General features: G+C 35.4%; 1 protein-coding gene and 1 long non-coding RNA gene across 4 annotated transcripts; both read left to right on the top strand.

The window, feature by feature from the left end:
• Window positions 1-15450: 15450 nt before the first annotated feature.
• LOC141668306 (uncharacterized) lies at window positions 15451-19253 on the top strand. 3 transcript variants are annotated; one of them, XR_012552989.1, is made up of 8 exons: window positions 15451-15623; window positions 15783-15888; window positions 16172-16286; window positions 17284-17376; window positions 17938-18009; window positions 18123-18215; window positions 18635-18766; window positions 19120-19253. It is a non-coding gene; the product is annotated as an uncharacterized LOC141668306 (long non-coding RNA). The 3 variants fall into 3 exon arrangements; XR_012552988.1 differs by having other exon boundaries at window positions 15451-15888; window positions 17287-17376; XR_012552987.1 differs by having other exon boundaries at window positions 15451-15888.
• A 4036-nt stretch (window positions 19254-23289) lies between these two features.
• Window positions 23290-24033, top strand: LOC141664851 (uncharacterized). Its single transcript, XM_074470806.1, has one exon. It carries the CDS (start codon window positions 23290-23292, stop codon window positions 24031-24033), a length of 744 nt encoding a protein of 247 aa, XP_074326907.1.
• Window positions 24034-24260: the final 227 nt, after the last annotated feature.

The following is a 24260-nucleotide window of genomic DNA, read 5'->3' as shown; positions in this document are numbered from 1 at the left end:
CAGACTATACCTCAATTTCTCTTTGATGTAATCCGAAAAGATAGTGAATAAAAGCTTTCTGTTTGTTTCAAAAAAAAAGTAAATAGACGTGAATGATGTGTAATATGTCATATATATGTTAATTATATAATTAGTAATAAGAGTCAAGTTTTGTAATATCCGGGATATATCGTGTAATTATTTTGCTATTAAATAATTATTATATGTGTTCAGTATCTATTCTGTGCATTCATTGTTAAGTGTTATCTGTGTTTGGATATTCAAAAATAATATTAATTGAGTATTTTAATTTTTATATGTCTAAAATAAAATATAGACAATAGTCATATCTTCCTAATTATTTTTATGTTGATTTATGAATTTATAAGAATCATATAAAATTTATAAAAAAATTTCCCGGGTATTTAAAATCTATTTTATAAAAACGGGAACTAACCGACGTCATCCGTTGTTACGTTTTTGGAACCCGAAACTCTTCCGAGAACTCCTTCCTAACCTAACTGTAATATTTCGAGCATTTTCCATGTTTTGACTTTTTCGATCCGGCGTACGGTTTGTCCTGCGCGGATCCCGGCGCAACATTTTCGATACAATATTCATTTCGGTAAATCAATAAAACTTATATTTTCGATAAACGGGAGCTTTTTATTAAACTATCACAATTATCACCTCGTAGTACGTGTAACCAGACGCTGAGACCAAGACCGCATTACAAATTGTACTGATTTGGATAATTATCCCGAAAATCGATACCATTTGGATCAGTTTTTATAAATAAACGTACCGTTTTATATCCGGAATGATCCAACGGGATACTAATTTTCCGTAATTATAAATAGCCTTTTACCGTATTTTATTTCGTATCAAAATCATTTGCAGACAGATAATTATATAATTTTCAGCGAAAAAACCCTAAATTCATAAACTGTTCTAAGAATCAAACCAGTTTTTGGAGGTGTTATTGAATTCAGTTTGGAAAGCTCGAGTAACCAATCTGAAGGTCTTGAAGAGCTCTACCAGATTCTGTAATCCATACACCTGCAGAAATCAAGGTTATTTTTCTATAATTTTATATATTTTCGAATTAATTTTAGTAAAAATATGAATTTTTGTTCGGATGATTGTTTGTATGATTTGATAATTGCATGTTGTAGAGCTTGTTTTCCTGATGATTTTGATATATTATACGTCTGATTTGGAGTTCAATAACATGTTCAAATTTGAGTTTGATTTTCGAATTTTAAAATTAGGGTTTATAACCCGTATGAATGTTCTTAATAGAAATTTGGGGGTTTCTTATTTTGGAATAGATAGACGTTGTGGTATAGTGGGTTGTGTTCTCTGTGAAATTTGCAATCCAGTCGTATAAGTTTCACGAATCAACGAGGTCTCTAGAGAAGCGAGTTGTGTTTTGAAGTTTACGTCGAGCTCGCCGGAAACCGACGAACTTCTCGGCCAAATTCCGGCCAACTCAGAGATTGTTAGGTTGATTTGATGGTATGGTTAGATTCCTGGGGAATTGTAGATTAAATCTGGAGTTTGTGGTGGTGGAAGGATGCCGAAGTTGAGTTCTCCGGCGAACCCGACTGTTTTCCGGCGAAGGGCTGGAAAATTGCAGTTTAGTACCCCAACTTTTGAAAATGATGAAGTTCAGTCCCTGAACTTTCCAGAGTTTGCAAAAGTTGGATTCCTGTTTTAAAAATATTTAAAAATCATATTTCCTATTTATTTTTATTATAAAAATTCGTTTTAATTTCTGAAAATTCTAAAAAATTATTATTTAATTCCGAAAATTATTTATAATTCAAAAATAAATCTAAATTAATTATTAATTAATTTCAGTTAATTTTTAATTGATTAATTAATCAATTAATTCAAAAATTAATTGATTAATTGATTTAATTAATTATTAATTGATTTTAATTAATTATTTAATTAGATTTAATTATTTAAAAGTGATTTAAAAATTTCGAAAAATAGTTTCGAGCTTTAAAATATTATTCTAAATTATTTCCAAGGCTTGATAATTATTATAAAATTGTTTTGAAGCCAGAATTGGCCAACCGAACCCTGTTTGTTACTTCAGAATTGATCCAACGACCCATTTTAATTCCGAAAAAATTTAAAAATCATCTTAAACACCAGAAAGCCTATTTATGACCCGAAACTTCTTTATAAATGATATATCATTGATTATGTGATGTATTATGTGTTATACGTGACTTGTTGGCTGATTGTCGATCTGTATATTCGATATTTACTTGTTCATTGTGTAACTTTCAATCCGTTAATCGGATTTGGGTGAAACGAAGGGTATATAGAAGTATGTGTTGAATAGAATCATATGAGTTGAATATTGATAGATGTTTATGATATGTGAGCAGAAGAGGCAAGACATAGGAAAGGGAAACAGGTAGTTGAGGAGCAAGACGATTGTGATTGGAAGCGAGTGCAGTGTAGTAAGCTAATACCAGGCAAGTGTTCTGAACTTTCTTGAGATATTATAGTACTTGGTAGTCTTGTTGATATTGCAAGTGCTTTGAAGCACTAACCATGATTCCAGTTTTGATCTTGAGCCGTAAAACTGATTCTTTCCGGACCATTGATTGTCATATACCCAAATATGAACCACAAATATACGATACTACTCCACAAATACATACAAACTAAATACCAAACAATGAATCGAATTACTCACATACTCAAACCATTGTATCTTATGCTTTGAAAAATAAAATCCTTGAAACCCTAAAACGTTGATTCCTTTATTATCCAATTCTTTCATTACCTAACAGCTAAGCTTTGGAAATGCCCTATTGATCCTCATGAAGATTAAAACCATTTCATTATTGAACATCCAGTGTGGTTATTGATTCTATTTATGGTTTAATATTGCTTATTCAGTTATTATACTAGAATTGAATTGTTTTTATAAAATTATGGACCAGATTCGTGGTCAGACCATATAATGGTCAAGTTAGGCCAATGTGTGCCTTGGATCCAGTAGTTAGAGCAATGTTGTGTGCTTTTCTCGGGGTTAGTGCGTGACTGATCAGCAGCCTAACCTTGGTGTTTAAAATGAAAATATAATATCCAATTCTAAATTATAATCTATTGTTCACTTGATATCATAACTATATTTACCTGATGATCATTATTCTCAGTTTTGTCATTGTGACTTGCTGAGCTAGTTAGCTCATTTGTGCGATGTTGTTTATATTCTTTCCAGTTAAAAAGGAACCAGTTGGTAGCGAGGATCCCCAGTCCAGCACGAGAGCTAGGGGTTCAGGTTGAGGAAGCTGAGCTAGTAGGCTTCTTTTGAGATAATTTAAGTTTGTAAAAGTTTGTAATAATGTTTAATATTAAGTTTCGAGTTTGAATAAATGGGATTTGATCGGTATGTAATATATTAGTGTGTTTGGCTTGTGTGCATACTTTAACCTGTTGCGGTCCGTGGTAGTTGGTAAGTAGGGTCACTGCATATTATTATTATCTTTATTATTGTTATAAGCAGGTTATAAATATGGTGTGTGTGTGGACTCCAAACTTCTGACCCGGGTTTGGAGGGCGCCACAGGTTTGGTATCAGAGCTACAGGTTATAAGTCACTGACACAAGCCTAGGTTGACGGGAATGGGTAGAGGGTTAGGATTAGAAGTAAGGAATAGAATGATAAGACGTCGAGAGGTTGAGTGTTACGGTATAACCGGTATTAGTATAATTCGCGTCGTGGTTCGAGATTCTTATATTGCGATATGATTTTAGATAGCAGCGATGGCCGACTCTTTTATCCCCGTATCAGCTGATCACTCAGAGCCTTCAGTTGGAGTGCCATCATCGGATCCACGTGCGGTTATTCCACCAGCATTGGCTATTCTACCTCCACCTAGGTTGTATCCCGTACCACTGCAGGCTATTCCACCCCCAGGCATGAGGCCACCTATCAGAGGACCCTCACCAGCTGATTCAGATTCCACTGGGCATTCGGTTGCGAGTGCCCCATTCCAGTCTACATTGCCCCCAGTTCCTTATTACCGGTATGAGGCTCTTCTATTGGAGCGTGATTCCTTGTTGGCCCAGATCAAAGAGCTACAACATATCATCAGGACTATAGATGTTGATCGTGGTATGAGGGAGCTTCGAGAGGAGATTCATGTGACACGGAGGGTTCTTGAGGCTAGGCTACATGGAGCTACACTACCTGGCAGAGGCCCTGATGCACTGATGGGCTGGGCTACTGAGGTGATGGAGGACTTTGAGAGGCTGGCAGGACCAGAGTTTCCTTGGAGCTGAGTCAGAGATTCAGAGATGGAGATGTTGTGCAGTGTTGTTATGGTTGTATAGTATGTACAGTAGTGTGTAGTGTGTATCAGTAGACTTTTGAGTTGTATTTATAGACTAGCTATGCTGACTAGTGAGTAGGTTGTTGTACCCTTTTGCTTTTACTTCTGAAGCGTCTTTACGCTTGTACTACCCAAAACTTTTGATCTATATATATCAGTACCTTTTCCTTTCTATTACTGTCATTTACTTTATTGCACCTGTTTTACTTTACCTTATTTATTACACCAGCTATACCCTGCGATACCATGTACCCTGTTTTCCATAACTGTTTATATTCTGTAAAGAAGCATGCAATTTACTTAGTTACAACTGTTTTCAAAAAGAGATATTTCTGTTTTACAAAACTATTCTTTTATGCAAAAGATTTGATTCAAAAGCTAAATAAGTTGTTTGATTCTTTACAGAAAATTCCTCCCAGAAGAAATACTCGTACCAACACCCAGAATGAAGAAACCAACAACAACAACAATAACAACCAAGATGATCCAAACCAGAATGTGAACCCAGGACCCAGAGACCCAGCAATAGCCCAGATTCTCCAAATCTTGGCCCAACAAACAGTTCACCTGGAACAACAACAACAAAGGCAGACCTATCTCCAGGTAACTTTCAAAACTTTTCAGGCAGTAAACCCACCAGAATTCAAGGGTTCCTTAGAGCCGATTGAAGCAAATTTTTGGTTAAAGGAAATAGAAAAGGCATTTGCCTTAGTAAGAGTGAAGGAGGAACATAAGGTTGAGTTTGCGAGTTACTATCTGAAGAATGAGGCCACCTATTGGTGGGAAATGGTGAAGATATTGGAAGGTACAGATGTTATTACTTGGGAGAAGTTTAAGGAATTGTTTTTAGAAAAGTATTTTCCCCAGTTTGTTCAGGATCAGATGGAGCTGAAGTTTTTAGAATTAAAGCAAGGTTACCTGTCAGTGGCAGATTATAAAAGTAAGTTTGAGGAATTGTCAAGGTATGTGTCGTCGTATGTGGATACTGACAGGAAGAAAGCTAAGAGATTCCAGCAAGGCTTGAAGCCATGGATCAGAGGAAAGGTAGCTATTTTTGAATTGGAGACCTATGCAGGAGTGGTATAGAAGGCCATGATCGCGGAGACAGAGAGTGAGATGTCACAGAAGGAGAAAAAAAGCAAGAAAAGGAAATTTGAAGGGAATGAAGGTTAGTCACAACCAGGGAAGTTTCCAAATTTTAAGAAAGGCAAGTTTCAGCCAGGGAGAAATTTTAATTTTAAGAGACAGAATGCAGGCGACGGAGGCCAGGGCAACCGTCCAGTTAATGCGAATCAGCCAAATCAGTTGAGACTAACTTTTCCAGATTGTCAATTATGTGGAAAGAAGCATGGAGGAGTCTGTAATAAGTTAAATGTGGTATGTTTCAAATGCAACCAGAAAGGGCACTATTCGAGGGAGTGCCGAAATCAGCCAGCAAGAGAGCCAGCAAATAAGGATCAGCCTATCCGGAATCCAGCAGTAAAGGTTCCAGCCATTGGATTTACGTGCTTCAAATGTGGAAAGCCAGGACATATGGCCAGGGATTGCAAGACACCAGCCCCAGTCAGTAATGCATTGAGGATTATGGGATCTACCCCAACAGTGAATGAGACTCCAAGGGCTAGAGTTTTTGACATGTCTGTGAAGGATGCTATCCAGGATACGGATGTCGTGGCAGGTACACTTAATGTAAATTCTTTATGTGCCAAAGTGTTAATAGATTCGGGAGCAACTCGATCGTTTGTTTCACAAGATTTTGTTAGTAAGTTAAATTGTCCAGTTGAGTATTTACATGAAATAATGACTGTGGAATTAGCAAATCAAGAACGTATATATGTTAACCAAATTTGTGGGAATTGTGAGATTGAGATCTCTGGTAGTAAGTTTTGTGTAGATTTGATACCATTTAAGTTAGGAGAATTTGACGTTATATTAGGGATGGATTGGTTATCTAAGCATGATGCCCAAATATATTGTCGAAATAAGAAGGTAATGGTGAAAATGCCAGATGAAAGGATAGTAACGTTCAAGGGCCAGAAGCAAGTAAAGAAGTTCTTAACAATGATTCAAGCTAAGAAGTTATTACGGCAAGGATGCGAGCATTTTGTAGCATATGTGATCGACAGAAGTCAGGAGCCAGCAAAACTTGAAGATATTCCAGTAGTGAATGAATTTCCAGACGTGTTTCCCGACGAGTTACCAGGACTTCCTCCAGATAGAGAAATTGAATTTGCGATCGACTTAGCACCTGGAACAGAACCAGTATCCAAGGCCCCGTATAGAATGGCGCCCGTTGAGATGAAAGAGTTAGCGAAGCAATTGCAAGAGCTGTTAGAGAAAGGAGTAATCAAACCCAGTGTGTCCCCGTGGGGAGCACCGGTATTATTTGTCAAGAAGAAAGATGGGAGCATGAGACTGTGTATCGATTATAGGAAGCTCAACAAGCTTATAATCAAGAACAAGTATCCGTTACCTAGAATTGACGATTTGTTTGACCAATTGAAGGGAGCCAAGTATTTCTCTAAAATTGATTTAAGATCGGGATATCATCAACTGAAGATCAAGCCAGAAGATATACCAAAGACAACTTTCCGAACATGATATGGACATTATGAATTTTTAGTAATGTCTTTTGCATTGACCAATGCCCCGGCAGCGTTTATGGACCTGATGAACATAATTTTCAAGGAGTATTTGGACAAGTTCGTTATTGTGTTTATAGATGATATTTTAATTTATTCAAAGACGGAAGAGGATCATGCGAAACATTTGAGAACATCTTTGGAGATTTTAAGGAAAAAGAAGTTATATGCTAAATTCTCGAATTGTGAGTTTTGGCTACAGGAAGTTCAGTTCTTAGGACACATAGTCAGTAACGAAGGGATCAAAGTGAACCCGGCAAAGATCGAAATAACTACGAATTGGGAGAGACCGAGAACACCCATCGAGGTAAGAAGTTTCTTGGGATTGGCGGGATATTATCGACGATTCGTCCAGAATTTCTCAAGGATTGCAACACCATTGACAAAGCTTACACGAAAGAATGAACAGTTTATATGGAACGACAAGTGCGAAGAAAGTTTTCAGGAGTTGAAGCGGAGATTAATCACGGCACCTGTTTTGTCACTTCCAGACGATCAAGGGAATTTCGTAATTTATAGCGATGCTTCTCACAAAGGATTAGGATGTGTTCTAATGCAGCATGATAAGGTGATTGCGTATGCGTCAAGGCAATTGAAACCACACGAACAGGAGTATCCTACTCATGATTTGGAGCTACCAGCCATAGTGTTTGCTTTGAAGATTTGGAGACATTACCTTTATGGAGAGAAGTGTGAGATTTATACAGATCACAAAAGTTTGAAGTATATATTCATCCAGAAGGAACTTAATATGAGGCAAAGGAGATGGTTAGAATTGATCAAAGATTATGATTGCTCGGTTAATTATCATCCCGGTAAAGCGAACGTTGTAGCAGACGCATTGAGTCGGAAGGAAAGGTTAAATGAGTTATCAGTACCTGAAGAGATATATAAGGAATTTCATAAATTGGAATTGGAGATTAGAATTTGCAATCCCGAGGAAGCGAAATTGTACAGTTTGACTTTCCAGCTGGAGTTGTTGGAGAAAATAAAGAAAGGTCAGGAAGATGTAATGGATCAGGATATAAATCGTTTGGTAGGTGAATAATTATGCACACAAAAGGATGATCAAGGTATTTTGAGGTTTTCTTCTAGAATTTGGATTCCACTAGTAACGGAGCTGAAGAATGAAATTTTACAGGAAGCACATAGTTCAAGATATTCCATCCATCCGGGGAGTACCAAAATGTACAGAGATTTAAAGGAGAATTATTGGTGGCACGATATGAAGAGGGAAATTGCGGAATGGGTTAGTAAATGTTATACCTGTCATAGAGTTAAAGCAGAGCATCAGAGACCAAGCGGATTGCTACAGCCATTGGAGATTCCAGAGTGGAAGTGGGAACATATTGCCATGGATTTTATAGTTGGATTACCAAGGACAAGGGCTAATCATGATTCCATTTGGGTTATAGTGGATAGACTTACCAAGACAGCTCATTTTCTGCCTATTAATGAAAGATTTTCGCTCGACAAGTTGGTCCATATGTACCTAAAGGAAATCGTAGTTCGTCATGGAGTTCCTGTGTCTATCGTATCTGATCGAGATCCAAGATTTAATCCAAGATTTTGGAAAAGTTTTCAAGAATGTTTGGGAACGAGATTGAATATGAGTACGGCTTATCACCCGCAGACGGACGGCCAAAGTGAAAGAACGATCCAGACAATCGAGGACATGTTACGTGTTTGTGCTATTGATTTCAAAGGAAGTTGGGACGAGCATTTACCTCTGGTAGAGTTTGCTTATAATAACAGTTATCACGCCAGCATTGGAATGCCACCCTATGAAGCCCTTTATGGACGCAAATGTAGATCTCCAGTATATTGGGACGAAGTAGGAGAACGCAAAATACTTGGACCTGAATTGGTGCAGCAGACAAAGGAAGTTGTTGAAATTATCCAGAAGAGATTAATAGCCGCACAAGATCGTCAGAGGAAATATGCAGACCAGTCAAGGAAAGACATGGAATTTGAAGAAGGAAGCTTGGTATTACTGAAAGTATCACCATGGAAAGGACTAACGAGGTTTAGAAAGAAAGGGAAGCTAAGCCCAAGATATGTCAGACCTTTTGAGATCCTAAAGCGCGTTGGCAAAGTAGCTTACGAGTTGGCGTTACCACCGCACATGGAGCACATTCACAATGTTTTTCACATATCAATGCTTAAGAAGTACAATCCAGACTCCAGGCATATAATAGAATATGAGCAAATAGAGCTTCAGGCAGATTTATCATATGTAGAGAGTCCGATAGAGATTCTAGAGGAAAGAGAGAAGGTATTGAGAAATAAAGTGGTAAAGTTAGTAAGAGTATTATGGAGAAACCCAAAGGTTGAAGAGTCAACCTGGGAGTTAGAAAGTGATATGAGAGAAAAGTACCCTCATTTGTTTTTTTAGGAGATTCTGAGGACAGAATCCTTTTAAGGGGGGAAGGATGTAATATCCAGGATATATCGTGTAATTATTTTGCTATTAAATAATTATTATATGTGTTCAGTATCTATTCTGTAAATTCATTGTTAAGTGTTATCTGTGTTTGGATATTCAAAAATAATATTAATTGAGTCTTTTAATTTTTATATGTCTAAAATAAAATATAGACAATTGTCATATCTTCCTAATTATTTTAATGTTGATTTATGAATTTATGTTGATTTATGAATTTATAAGAATCATATGAAATTTATAGACAATTGTCAAGTGTTCTGAACTTTCTTGAGATATTATAGTACTTGGTAGTCTTGTTGATATTGCAAGTGCTTTGAAGCACTAACCATGATTCCAGTTTTGATCTTGAGCCGTAAACCTGATTCTTTCCAGACCATTGATTGTCATATACCCAAATATGAACCACAAATATACGATACTACTCCACAAATACATACAAACTAAATACCAAACACTGAATCGAATTACTCACATACTCAAACCATTGTATCTTATGCTTTGAAAAACCAAATCCTTGAAACCCTAAAACGTTGATTCCTTTGTTATCCAATTCTTTCATTACCTAACAGCTAAGCTTTGGAAATGCCATATTGATCCTCATGAAGATTAAAACCATTTCATTATTGAACATCCAGTGTGGTTATTGATTCTGTTTATGGTTTAATATTGCTTATTCTGTTATTATACTAGAATTGGATTGTTTTTATAAAATTATGGACCAGATTCGTGGTCAGACCATATAATGGTCAAGTTAGGCCAATGTGTGCCTTGGATCCAGTAGTTAGAGCAATGCTGTGTGCTTTGCTCGGGGTTAGTGCGTGACTGATCAACAGCCTAACCTTGGTGTTTAAAATGAAAATATAATATCCAATTCTAAATCATAATCTATTGTTCAATTGATATCATAACTATATTTACCAGATGATCATTATTCTCAGTTTTGTCATTGTGACTTGCTGAGCTAGTTAGCTCATTTGTGCGATGTTGTTTATATTCTTTCCAGTTAAAAAGGAACCAGTTGGTAGCGAGGATCCCCAGTCCAACGCGAGAGCTAGGGGTTCAGGTTGAGGAAGCTGAGCTAGTAGGCTTCTTTTGGGATAATTTAAGTTTGTAAAAGTTTGTAATAATGTTTAATACTAAGTTCCGAGTTTGAATAGATGGGATTTGATCGGTATGTAATATATTAGTGTGTTTGGCTTGTGTGCATACTTTAACCTGTTGTGGTCCGTGGTAGTTGGTAAGTAGGGTCACTGCATATTATTATTATCTTTATTATTGTTATAAGCAGGTTATAAATATGGTGTGTGTGTGGACCCCAAACTTCTGACCCGGGTTTGGAGGGCGCCACAGGTTCAATAAAGACCACGTTTTTGTTAGAGACCACGAAGACCATTATATTCTGTAACTAAAATCTTGCATTAAAATATTGCAAAACGTATTATTTGGTGACTTATGTTCTACAAAGATTATTATTTTATTTAAAATCTTGAACATCATACATGTAATGCATGTAGAACATTACAAAATATTTTATTCTACGAAACATGTTTAGTTTGCTGAATATTTGTTCAAATTGCAGAACATACACATTATACTTATTAAACTTAAATAATCTTCAACAAATTTAATAAATTAGTGATATTCGTAAAATATACTTCATAAAATAATATATTTGATAGTGTTTTGATTGCTAAACATAGATTATCTCCGAGATCTCTAACAAAAATATGGTCTACATAGAACTTGACTCTTAGTAATAATTATATAATTAATATATATATTATTTTATATTCTATTAATAAATTTATTTGGATTAAGAGTGATATACAATATTTAAATATATTATCCTAGTCATGATAGTTATATGATATATATTAGTTATCTAAATTCTAAAATATTATGTTTTTAGAGCCGCTATTTGGACACTAGGGTTTGAGAAAAAGGGATCTATTAGTGTTCTACAACTGATCAAGGTGAGAGATATTGATTACTTGTTCTTCTCTACATCTATATTAATATTATGTATATGTGCTGATATTCTTATCCGTTTATGCCAAAATTCGTACATAACAGTCTCTGTATTTCAGCTATATTGTAAAATTCGTAATAAATTGGAAATAACTCCTATATCGTTGATTCTGAACATTATGGAAAGATTGTTTCTTTATCTACAATCTTTATCTCTTCCAATAATAACATATATGATTATAACTGTACACAAAGTTTCATTCTTTGTTGTCCTCCGGATTTAGGTATTAAGAACCATTCTTAAAGTTCTAAACTTCGTTCTAAATTCATCATAACTTCAAATATTACTCATGATACCGATATGAAAAGCTTGTAACATCCTCTTTGATTCTTGGTTATACCCATTCATATATCTCCTTCATTGTTCATCTGATTTTTATAATATTTACCATTTTAGAATCCTCATTGAATATACTTCAACTCTTCAGTTGGTCACTTTTTCATATTTATTTTCTATCCATTGCCGGTGTTGGAATTTGTAAAACAGTGTTTGGTATTCCTCTTTATTCAGCAACTGAATTGTATTATTTATTGATATTTTTTTCGTTGAGTCCCTTATTGTATTTTTGGACAATTTTAACTACTTCATATTAAGATGAAGCATTAGAGTTATTCTATTTGTTTTTTGTTTATTTGGTGATCATTAGGTTTGAGTAATTGGTCCTAAAATGATATTGCCTATTTATCGTGAACCACTAAAGATTTTCTTTTTCTAGTGGAAGTTTTAAGGACTTATTTGGCATGTGTACACGCAACCTAAGGGTGGCTCCTTGTGAAAAACCTCTGCATTTACGATATTACATTTGTATTAGTATTTGTATTTGATATTTGTACACTATATGATCACTTTATCGGTCACTTTACTCGGCTAGACTCACCGCTATCATGCCTCTTTTTTCCTCGGTTCTCTTTACAACCCTTGTTTAACTCCATCTTCTTTCCGATACTCTAACCCCTCCAATACATATCATTTAAAGACTACAAATAATATATTTGTAGATATATTTTTTTGTATAATAATTTGAATATCCTGTTTTATTACAAAATAAAAAAAAAGGAAAATGTCTGTTATACGTTTCTCATACGCGTGGAAATGCGTGAGAAAAAACTTGAAAAAAATTATGACATTACTATGGGATGGAGAGTGTAATGATGATATCTCCACTTTCTAAAACCAATTCTTTATCGGATGCTCCATCAAATTATGTACTTCAATGAAACTATGACATTCAGGTATTTAGTGTGCAAGCGGTGTACAATATTGTGTTCAAAAATAGTAGTTCTGATTTTTATAAAAGTCAAAAATACAATATTTAGTATATACTCCCAATTTCTTAATCTATTCTAAATCATTGATAATAAATTTTATAAAAGTTATTCAATAGTAAATTCTAAAAAATAATTTATATATATATAAATAATTTATTTATTATAATAGTTACTTATTAAAATAATAAATATTAAAACTAAGCATTTAAAAAATATATTTTTCAATATGTTTGTGATGTCTATAGACACTAGTAATGTAGTAGTTCGTGCCAGTATACTCACGCCTAAAAAATATAAAAGCATCCAATTGCGACTTCTTTTGGGTCTCCAGTCTTATTTCTTTTCTTTAATGTATATATTATGCAGTTCAATGAAAATAATGGATACATCTGAGACAAACCCCCAAATTAACAATTCAACCTGGTTGAGAAACAAATATGAGCTAAACAAATAGTCGATTTATTTACTGATCGCATAACATAGAGAATAAAAATATTATTTAAATTAAATAAGATTAAAAATTTTTGTATGAGAAATACAACTTACATCATCCATGAAATTAACAACATCAGCATTATAGTTGACCTTCACACAATTAATTGAAGTTATAATCCATTATTTAGAACTTTCAGTTATACTAACTGAAAATTGGAGGAACTGATTCACTCATAAAATATATAATCTTCTATCATGAAAAGTGAGTTTTTACGATTTCTGCCACCGTCACAACTTCAATGCTTGCTTTTCAGATCTTTCAGGGTACAATAAAAAGATAAAACAATAAATCAAAAAAGAATTTAATACTCCTAAGTACATACTCAACTAAGTTAGGTGAGTACAATCACTTTTTAATGCGATTCCACGAATGATACATCAGTAAATACACGAATTGATTAAAAATTTGTTAATTCTATTACTAAAATACACTATATACTCATGTAACTCCCTTAAGTGCATACCTAGGGGCATTTTTCTTATAAAAAATAAATCAACCACTACAAAATGAAAGAAAAACAAACATCCAAAAAATGGATACAATAATAATCCTTACAAAGGAAATATAGTTATTGATAATTACGGTGATTAGATGGAAGGAAGTTAGACAAAAGTGAATTTGTAATATGGAGAGACTTAATTGGTGAAAAAAAAATTTAGATATGCATATTTTTGCGGCGGTTAGCTAAGGTTAGAGGTCGACTCTCTTTGATTTCCAATCTTATTTCAAAAAATCAGAACTACTATCATTCTTTCTTCCTAAATCATAATCCTTAATTACTCCTCTTGCTCATTGTTATGCCCAAAATTTGGTATAAGCATTATCCGGGTCTAGGACGGGGAAAATGAGTAAAATTGGGGCAAAGAAGCCTAGTGTAAAGGAACAAAAGGCAATCCTACTTCCCTGAAAAAGGAAAGGTTGCGCCCTCTATGATGAATGAATTAAGGATGCCTTAACACCATAAGGTGCGCCCTCATGACAATGAAGTTAGAAGAGTTCATATTTTTTAGGTGTAAGGGTGCGCCCACAGTGCCCTAGAAGTAGGGAAAACCCTCACTTCCCTTGAAGAAAGGGCGTGCACTCAAATCATAAAGAATGAAGATTTTGACTGATGATGCAGGGTGGCGCCAACACTTAAAAGTGTTAGGGCGCGCCCTAATAGTCAAAATGATATAGAATGGAATTTTAACATACTGCTTGGACGAATCCTTTGAATGCTTCAAGAAGAAAGGAGATTATTATTACTAACATATTTGTTGCAGGTACGCTATTGAAGAACTCCTTTCTGTAATACAACCACAGAAAGGTGGTGTCCGTGGTCAGAGACCTCCAGGGGTATGCCTGGATGGAAGGCCTCCTCCTGTAGTCAATGAGTGTCCTCATTAGGGATGTGGGGTGAATATTGGTGTGTGCTTTGAGAATTCTGTCTATATAGTAAATGGGTGTCCTCGTTGGGAGACTACGGAATATCTTGCACTTTACACCCAAAGGTTTGGGGAGAAGGATGCGTCCAACATTTGGGATGAACTACAACTATATCTACATCCGCAGACTAGAGAAGCAGCTGATAGTGGATGGTTATCTTCGACCGAGAAGATACCTTATCCGCGAACTCTCGAAGCCACAGACGAGCCTTGGGCCTTTATGGTTGGGTCTTATCGGCGGACATTCTTAAAACTGGTAGAAGATGATTTCCAGTAGCTTTTCTACTGGGCCTCGAGATGAGAAATCTAACCCATTAGGTTTCTTGTTCCCCAAGAACTACGTTGTCTTGATTCTCTATAAATAGGGATACATATGAAAATTGCAAGGGGTAAGAAGTTGAGAGCGCAAAAGAGCCACCACTAACCCTAAGCAATCTCAGCCACCATTAATAACAACTACCAAACAATATTCACGTTTTCTGACGAAGAATCAGCACCACAGATCTTGTTTCTGGCTACAAACACTACCAAATAAATAGTCATCACCAACATCAAAAATTGGTGTTGGCACAAAATGATGCCTTAAGTGATATGAAATTGAAAAAAATGATGTATGGAAACATGGTAACGAAATGTTGGTGTAAATATTGGCTTAGATATGCTATGCCAACACCTTTTTTGGTGTTGCATTAGAGTGATGAAAAATGTAAAAAAACAGGGGGAAAATCCCGCTCTTATTAAAACTGAAAGCCCGCACAAATTAAAATAATGATTAAAATAGAAAACACAACTCTATAATTTTCATCTATCTGCACAAAATCAAACACAAAACAAAGCTCTCTTCTCACAAACCCTTATCTGAGTCTCTTCTTACAAATCCTCGTCTCTATTCAAAGCTCATCTCCGCCACTCGTGAAAGCCTGATTTTAAAGCTTGGTTTCAAAGTTCCACTCTCATTTCAAAGCTCTAATTAGAGGTAGAGGCCCTAATTAAATATTATTTGTTTACAAACACTAATTTTGCCGATATTTTAATTTGTCAATTTTGGGGGTTTTTAGAATATGTTTACAAATCTAAATTTGGGGGGCATTTCAAATCACCCGTACTCTAAATCCCTAATTCAATTCCAAATCAGCGGCCACCATTGTTGATAATGAATTGAGAAACAAAATCGAGAGATATTATAATGAATGGCAGGATGGTGGCAAGCTATTTGCCGATTTGGAAGTGATGTTAGGAAGGTAATATAATCCTCTCTCTCTTCCCCCTCTCCCTCTGCGTGTGTATGTTTGTTGTTGCAAATTTTGGCTCGAGAAGTCTTTGTAATTCAAGTGGATTTTAGTTTAATTTTGTGTTATTTTTACGGAAAAATTATCAAATTTGGACATTTGAATTGTGATGATTTTGATGGAAATATGGTTGTTTTGACAACTGGTCAAGTATTGTGAATAGGGGGAATCCGAATTTATGCTGTTAGATTTGAATTTGTGATATTTTTAGGATTTCGAGATTATTTTCTTGCAGGTTGTTTTGCTCGAGCATGTTCTCACAAGATTTGCTTCTTACACTATTTAAGAATGGACTGTCTAAGTGTCCATCTTGCCATAAGGGAACTCGTTCCATTCTAAGAGCTAAAACTGTAAGTTATTTATGTGAAATTTTCATTTGCAATCTCAGTCTTGTGGTATAAACACATCAAGGCTATAGTCATCCCTGAATTGTGATATTTTTATCATAATGATCCTTACATGTACAGGACTACTATAATATATCATCGGTGTGTTTAATAGTAACTAATTTTGCGAGGTTTAACCATTTTTGGATTTAATTGATTCACATATTAATCGATTAATAATTGTTTTAAGAAAATATAAAGTTTGAGCTTTTATATACATAATTGATATATAAAATAATGAGAATTAGTCTTCTCATTATTGTCATATTGAAATGAAACAATGCATCAATAACATGACCCCAAAAAGAAGTTGAGTTTTGATTAATTTTGATTTATTATTTTTGTTAATAATTGATTGATTTTTTTTGTTTTATATCAAAGAGGTGGTAAATTTAGAATTTTAGATTTTGACAACTGGAATTTTGAATTTTGACAACTAATTTGATAATTAGTGTAGGTCCTTATAAAATTTAGTAGATAATTAGCTTTACACTAATTTGCATTAGTGACCGTTCTAGATCCTTTTACTTGAGTGTGTTTTCCCACCTCTTTCTTTCATACTCTATCTTAAGTATCTTTCTTAAGACATATGTGTAATATATAATTCTGTGTTGATTGACCTCAAATCATACTCTGTTGAATTTCAAGACCAGGGATATGGAATAAAGAAAAATAACTAAATAAGTTAGTTTTTTTCTGAAAAAAATCAGTAAAATGTATGTGCAATAATAAGTACAAAATTAGTGAGAGTTGTGTGGGTGCTTTCTATTGCCTATTAGCGTATATGCATGCGTCATCAGTCCCTATACTTGGCCGCTAATCTTTAATGGAACAAAAATGAATGATTGTGCCAAGCTATCTTGAAGAAATGTGGTGATGTACTACATGTATAAGTATAAACACTATGTATACTACTGACCAAGTTCATCTTCTGTAAGACTGAGTATGTAATATTCTCCAGCAGGCTTGAACATATCAAGGAGATTCAAGAACATTAAATTGTTATAGTAGGTGGTGGCATAGCAGGTTTCACTACTTGTCTTGCACTTTACAGGTACTTATTTTTTTTCTTTATCTCATCTTCTTTGGTGACAACTGACATTGAGGGATCTCTATCAAAAAGAAGTTACCAAATAAGATGTTCTAAATAAGTGTTATTTTTTCTGAAAAATAACTAAATACTGTGTGCAATTTAATTCCATGTTCCAGGTAATTTTGTCACTATTATGCACCTTAGCAGATATAAGAGTTGTTTTACTAGGCACTTGCTATTGATGTATATAACATCTCAATAAGTTAGTTTCCTTAGCTGGAAAATAGTACTTATTTTTTGAAATTAGATGAAATAACACCCCTGAGTATGTAATTTGAATGCTTGTAAATAAAGTCTATTTTGCTATGCTTGTATCATGTATTTTGTTTAGTCTGTCTAAATAGTTGGGGCTATTTTGTTAAGGTGATGCACTATCAATAGTTTTATGAGGCACTGGCTTCTCGGCCATATACATTATTTCATTTTCTGCAATTGACCTTTACCACCAAAACAAGGTCGCCGATTGTCTTAAAGCTATATATAGGTCCAATATATGCTCACTTCATCACTCCTTCAATGCAGGAATTTGTGATGCCTGAATTTTATTATTTTATCCTAATGGTTATAATGGGTTTACTAGCCTTATTTGCGGAGGTAATTTTCGGAACTCTTTTACTTTTTTGTATATTTTCCATGATGATGCATTAACATAGGTTTTAATGTTTAATACTTTTTAACTTCCCTGACCATGTTCGAGAAATATATAGACAGAAGAACCCAAGCTCTTGATGCAGATTTTTATAGCTCGAGGACTTCAACTAGAGAAAACGAGCAAGATTGCAAATGTCCAGTACCTTCAGGTACTATTCTTCATTTGTTATGACTTTTATGTAAATTAATCTCGCGGACTATTATCACCTTATTGCATAAAAATATTGCAGACTATTATCACCTAAACAAGGTTATGGATCTGTTTCCTTTAGTATGCTATTGGAAATTCGAATTGGCGTGGAACCATGGATATACGTAAGAACCACATTAGAAATAAGAAATTACAAACTTTACAGTCAAACAAAAAGGAAATGAATTATATTATAAAATTTGCACTTGGGATGCGCCTCAACACCCCCACCTTACCCTTATGAGTTAGTGACTTTAGTCTACGCAATAATGTCTATTTATGGCCACGTAGAGCAATCTGCTTAGCCAGTCAGGAAAAATGACCATGTGCAGAGACATTAGTGTCTCAGCATTATTGACAGTAAATGGTTCTCTGCAGCTTTGTACCACGGATTCATGTTTCTCTTGGTCCAGACAAGCTTAATTTTGTGCCCCAGGTGAAGAATATTGATAGCAAGTCCTTGTAATTCACAATTTCTGTACACAATTACATATCAGTCTCAGACATCAGGTAATTTAGGTGGTCTCTGATCGACCACTCTAATCTACATTTTTCGCTATTTTGAGTTTAATCTACTTTTATTGTTAACTTCTTAAATATTTGCAGAGACCAAAAGAATGGTCTGATTAAATGATCCTAAGTTTCAATGCAATAGGGTTATTGACTTTTTCTGTTTCCGTCTAATATGAAATAGTCAAACTGTCCCTAATATGTTAATTATCAGTATTGAAGTCCTGGTCTAGGCAATTTGAAAAATCTCAAAGACATTTTATGTATCCATCCACTTTACATACTAGAGTACCAAATTGAAGTCTAATTAGTCCTCTAATTTGAATTAATATTTTTGTTTGGGTTTTGGGCAGGGGTGCTTTTGGGAAAGAGATTGAAGAAATGTCGTCTGCTCGTTTGGTTGGCCTTTTTAGCAGTTGAAGATCAATTGTAAAAGCTAGTTTCTAAAGCATGTAATTTTATTTAAGTCGAAAGTTTAGGTCAGAGTAGTTGGAATTGATATGACATGAAAGTTTATGTTGGTATGACTTAAAAGTTCTTTATTTATGGATTTATCTTCAAAGTTCTTTAAATTGATTGAATTGCATATGACCTATATATTATTTGGATTAATTTAATTAATATTGTGATGTTTTATTAGATAACAAACTACTCAAAAAATGCCTGTTGCCTTAGTCTGATAAGGTGTTGGGAAAAATTAATTAACTGGTGTTGCTATAACATGATAAGGTGTTGGCAAAAATGAAAAACGCTATTCTGTCGGTGTTGCTACAGATGGAGAAAGATGTTGCAATAAGAATTATGACAACATCAAGATTGTGTTGCTATTGACTAGAGGGTGTTGCCATAGAGTTAAAGCCAACACCAGTGCTGGTGTTGCTACTGGGTAAAAAATGTTGCTATAGGACCCTAATGCAACATATTATGGATGTTGGCATAGTTTTTTAAAATGTGTTGGTATAACATCAAAAGCCACATGCAAATTTCCAACACCCTCAAATTTGACCAAATTTTTGCCTTACGCCTTATAGCTACATTTTTCAGCATTTTTAACAATTTTTTTGGATGTTGCTAAAGACCATTTATGTGGTAGTAAAACCTCAAATTTTGTTGCTACCAAATTCCTCCGTAAACAAAGTGGCGCAAGAAGGAGGGGCTAATCAAGATCTGCATCTAGAAGAGAAAATGTCTCAATATCGTGATGAAAGTTCTTACGATGAGGAAAGTTATGAAGAAGGCTCTGAGCATAGCTATGACCGTCATGAACCCTACGTTCCAACTCCGGTGGATCACCCTACTCCGAATGTTGGGGGCCAACCATCGGTTTTAATTAGCAACGCTGATAGTTGGAATAGTTGTATCATATGGGTGATGTCTTGAATGGATTTGACTCAAAGTTGAGCACGATGGGACGACGTAAGACAAGGAGAGGACGCTGTCATAACTGTTCTGCTCATGCATCTGGGAAATCCCCCATGGTTGAAAAAGATGTTGCGGTTGGCCGCGGCCAAGCCAGAGGCGAGCATGTGCCAATTACCCCGCGGCGTCTGAATTACTCCAACGATACAAATGTAGTCGTTGAGCTTGTTGATGAAGATACTGATGGTCGAGATATGCCAAGGGTCAATAATCGGGTGGTAACTCACCCACATCGATCTGGACGGACTCTAGAGGGATGGCGCTAGGAAAAATCTTTTTCAATCAAAGATTTTTCCGCCCTGAAAGATCATTTGAGGATCCGTTTGGGAGATGATGACCTAAGGATGCTACTCTTGGAATGACAGAAAGATGTCAACCGAGGAGATGTGACGCCTCATGGTTCAACCCGTGTGCCCCTGAATCCTTCTGAGAATCAGGAGCGGCACTGCGACCATGAGAGAGCTCCTCTTCGTGGATCAATGGATAGATATGGTCAGGACTATGAGAGTGATCGTCGAAGAAGATTTAAATGGCGAGGAAGAGGAGGAGGTTGTGGTAGATACCTTGAAGATTTAAATGAAATACAGAACTAGTATTATTGTAATTTATAAGTATTATTATAGTATTGTTATTTTTGCATGAGTAGTCTAGTACATAGGCACATAACAAATAATTAGTCTAGTTCAATTGAGGTGTGAGTTGTGAGATAATGTGCTTGTTGATTTGAACTGATTATTAGTTTGTTTGATGTTGAATTGGATTGTTTATATGTTTAATTGAGATATGTGTTCTTAATTTATGTGTGTGTGAGGTGGTGGAGTGTGTGATTAGGTGGATATATATTTGTTTGGGTGTATTAGAGTGGGGTTGTGATGCGATTGTCGAGGCCGACGGTGTTTTCGAAGAAGAGGAGGAAGGGGAGTAAGAATTTGGGGAGCAAAAATTTGGGGAGTGGTTTTAGGGTTAAGAAGAAGCATAAGAGGCTTGATGCGATTAGTGAAGAGGTTTATAGTATAAATCGGGTGGTAGTGAGGCGGAGGTTAGGAAGAGTTCGAGGGCGAGGATGCACACCCGCGGGCCTGTGCGGGTTGCATGGCGCGTGCAACTCGTGCGGGTTTTGCTCATGCGGGTTCGTGCGGTCCCGAGTTTTTAAAACAACATTTGTAACTGGTTCGTGTATTTCAGCGAATTGTGCGGGTTTGCACCGGGCCGGTTAGGACCGAATATTTTCGGGTTTCCGTACGAGCCGGTTCCGAACTGGCGGTTCGAACCCGCACATGTGGCCAGCTCTAGATGGTAGCGATCCATGCAGTTGTTAATATTTATATTTTAATTAATTATTTTCCAACTTTTATCTTAATACTAACCAAGCATATGAAATTATGAATCTTAGATTCAATGCATCCGTACCTCAATTATATTATGTTGTCTTCCCCACTTTTATCAAAAAGCCATATTAGGTAGAAGTGTGTGCAATCCGAGTGAGCTTCACAAGCTCACAATGTTCTCCAGATTCATCCACATCTTAGCAAATATAATTAGAAAAAGTAGAGTAGAGTCTTGGATATTTGAAACATGACACCTTGAATTTATTAGTTTATAACATACTGTATATATACTTGTAATAGTAACAATTAGAAACAAGATCTCCCCACACCAAGTGGTGGTGTGAAATCAAAACACGGATATTTTTTCAATATATGTGTGCATGTTTTGAATTGTGTATGTTTCGACTTCACTGGTCCTCGTTATTTGGGGAAAAACACAATCTATGCCCATCTCAACGATGTGTATGTATATTACTTCCTCCTCCGCCAATCAAATTTTCATCTTCTATATAATTATATTAAATAAATAATAATTTGCAGAAGATATAATTTTTTTTTTAAAAATGTTAACGTAATTTATACCTAAATTATCGAACTAACCGAAGATGAAAAAATATTTTGAGACAAATTTAATAGAAATTGCGATAAAAAAGGGAGTATATGATATAGTACTGCTGTTGAGTACTCTTGACACATCCACTAATCCGCATAAATTGGAATACTTGATCTACAATTGTCAAAATTAAACAAATAGAATTGAAAAGCAATGTTGTGATTGCCCAAGTCCCAACCCTACCACACGTTAATTTCCTTGTCCTGTTTCTATCTTCTTTATTGTTTATTTGCTGAAAGGTGCATCCACGAAAGGAAGGAAGTAATAATAAATCAATTGTGTTCAAAATGTGGGTTTAAAGTTTCTGACATTAAACATGTTTACACCTTTGCATCTAGAAGACTCGAAACGCTTGCACGTGCCCCCCGCATTATCTTTTCTAGACTAAATGTATCTCCGGCGGTAACACTTAAATTTTAGAAAAATAATTACCGCAGATTATTAAATCTATATCATTTTGCAACTTTTTAACATCAAAATAGTTATATTAGAATTTCGATAAACAAATATCCGATAAACGAATAATCTCGTAAGATAGATAATTTTTCCCAATCCAAATATAATTGACACAATTTATTTTTAATCTCGATAAATGAATAATATCGTTAAATAAATAAAAATTTCTGGTCCCAAGCGTATTAATTTATCGAGATTTAATTGTAAATTATTGATATATGTTAATAAATTGTTTAAACAAAATTTAAAGATAATTTGAATGGAATGAACAACTTCAAATATAATTTATTGTTGAAAATTACTCTTGATTTATTACAAAATCAAGAAAAACCAAAACACTGATCTATACATATACTTTGTGCAAATAATATCAGCTCTCGAAAATTAAAAATTAAGATAAATTTAAAACTTTAAATTATTATGTGTTTATAATATCCAAGCATTTGTTGGGACGCTTGAGTGGTTGGTTAGTTTTACACTTTACTACGAGTCGCCAATTTTTATTTGACCATGGTTCATAAAACTACTCCTGATTATTTTAGTAATTAACTACCGCCTCCACAGCAGGAGTAGCATATAAATACAAAATCACTCCCCGCATACAGAGAAACACAACAATCAAGAAGCAGCGTATTTTGTGTACATACAGAGAGAGAACAACGCAAACAAGAGAGATATTTATTGTGTTACATACTATTACAAACGTAATGGCAGGATGCTATATGGATGAAGAAGAGATATGGAAGTGTACAACTCACCCCTCAAAACGTCGTCGTACTGGTATTTGCCCTAGCTGTCTCCGTGACCGCCTCAACACTCTCTGCCCTAACTGCGCCCACGTGCGCCCTTGCGAATGCTGTCCTCTCGCCGCCGCCGCCACCATGTCATCCTCCACCTCGTCATCATCTTCTTCTTTCTCTCTCTTCTCCTCTTCTTCTACCTCCACCTCCGGCGAACCGTCGATGCGCCGATCTAGATCACTCGCTATTCCTTTCCTTCGGTCGCGTTCAAAGTACGCGCCTAACCTAGAATTCATCGATCAAAAACCGCAGCCGCCTCCTGAACCGACGGCGAAAATATCCGATCAAGCCATACCGTTGCCTCTGCCTCCGGTAAAGGATCAGAAGCCGCCGTTGCCGGGGAAGAGTAGTAAGAGCAAAACGGCGTCGTTGTTGTCGATGTTTAAGCCAAATAAGAGCAAGAAGCTTGGGGAGATAATAGAGAAAGAGAAGGATGAGGAGTTGAATAAGACTAGCAGTGATTTTGCGTGGATGATGAGAAGATCAAGATCAGTCGCGGTTCCCAAGTCGTTGAATTCACGCGCCGGGGAGAGTGATTCGGCGGTGAAGACACGTGGATGGCACTTTCCGAGTCCGATGAATGCTTTCCGGCAGTCAAAGGCTTCTAAAGTCCTTGAAGAACACCAGCAGTCAACGATGTGTAAAGTTTAAATACATTTTTTTTATTGTCTTTGTGTTGCTTTTGGTATTTCGAAAAAAATTTCGTCAAGTGTATTTTAACATGATTTGATGAAAATAACAGTTTCAATATCCTTTCAAACCATAACAGTTTCAATATCTTAGAGTGACAATGTATTGAATAATATATTCGTTTAAATCCTAACAGTTTCAATATCGACATAGAGTGACAATATATTGAACAATATATCCTTTGATAA

The sequence above is a fragment of the Apium graveolens genome, chromosome 6, assembly GCF_009905375.1.
Source record: "Apium graveolens cultivar Ventura chromosome 6, ASM990537v1, whole genome shotgun sequence".
Classification (NCBI taxonomy): domain Eukaryota; kingdom Viridiplantae; phylum Streptophyta; class Magnoliopsida; order Apiales; family Apiaceae; genus Apium; species Apium graveolens.
This window is presented reverse-complemented; position numbering and strand designations above follow the sequence as displayed.

What these genes read in the sequence shown, in the direction of transcription:
- LOC141664851 (XM_074470806.1), top strand. Translation starts at nt 23,290, where the DNA reads ATGGCAGGATGCTATATGGATGAAGAAGAGATATGGAAGTGTACAACT.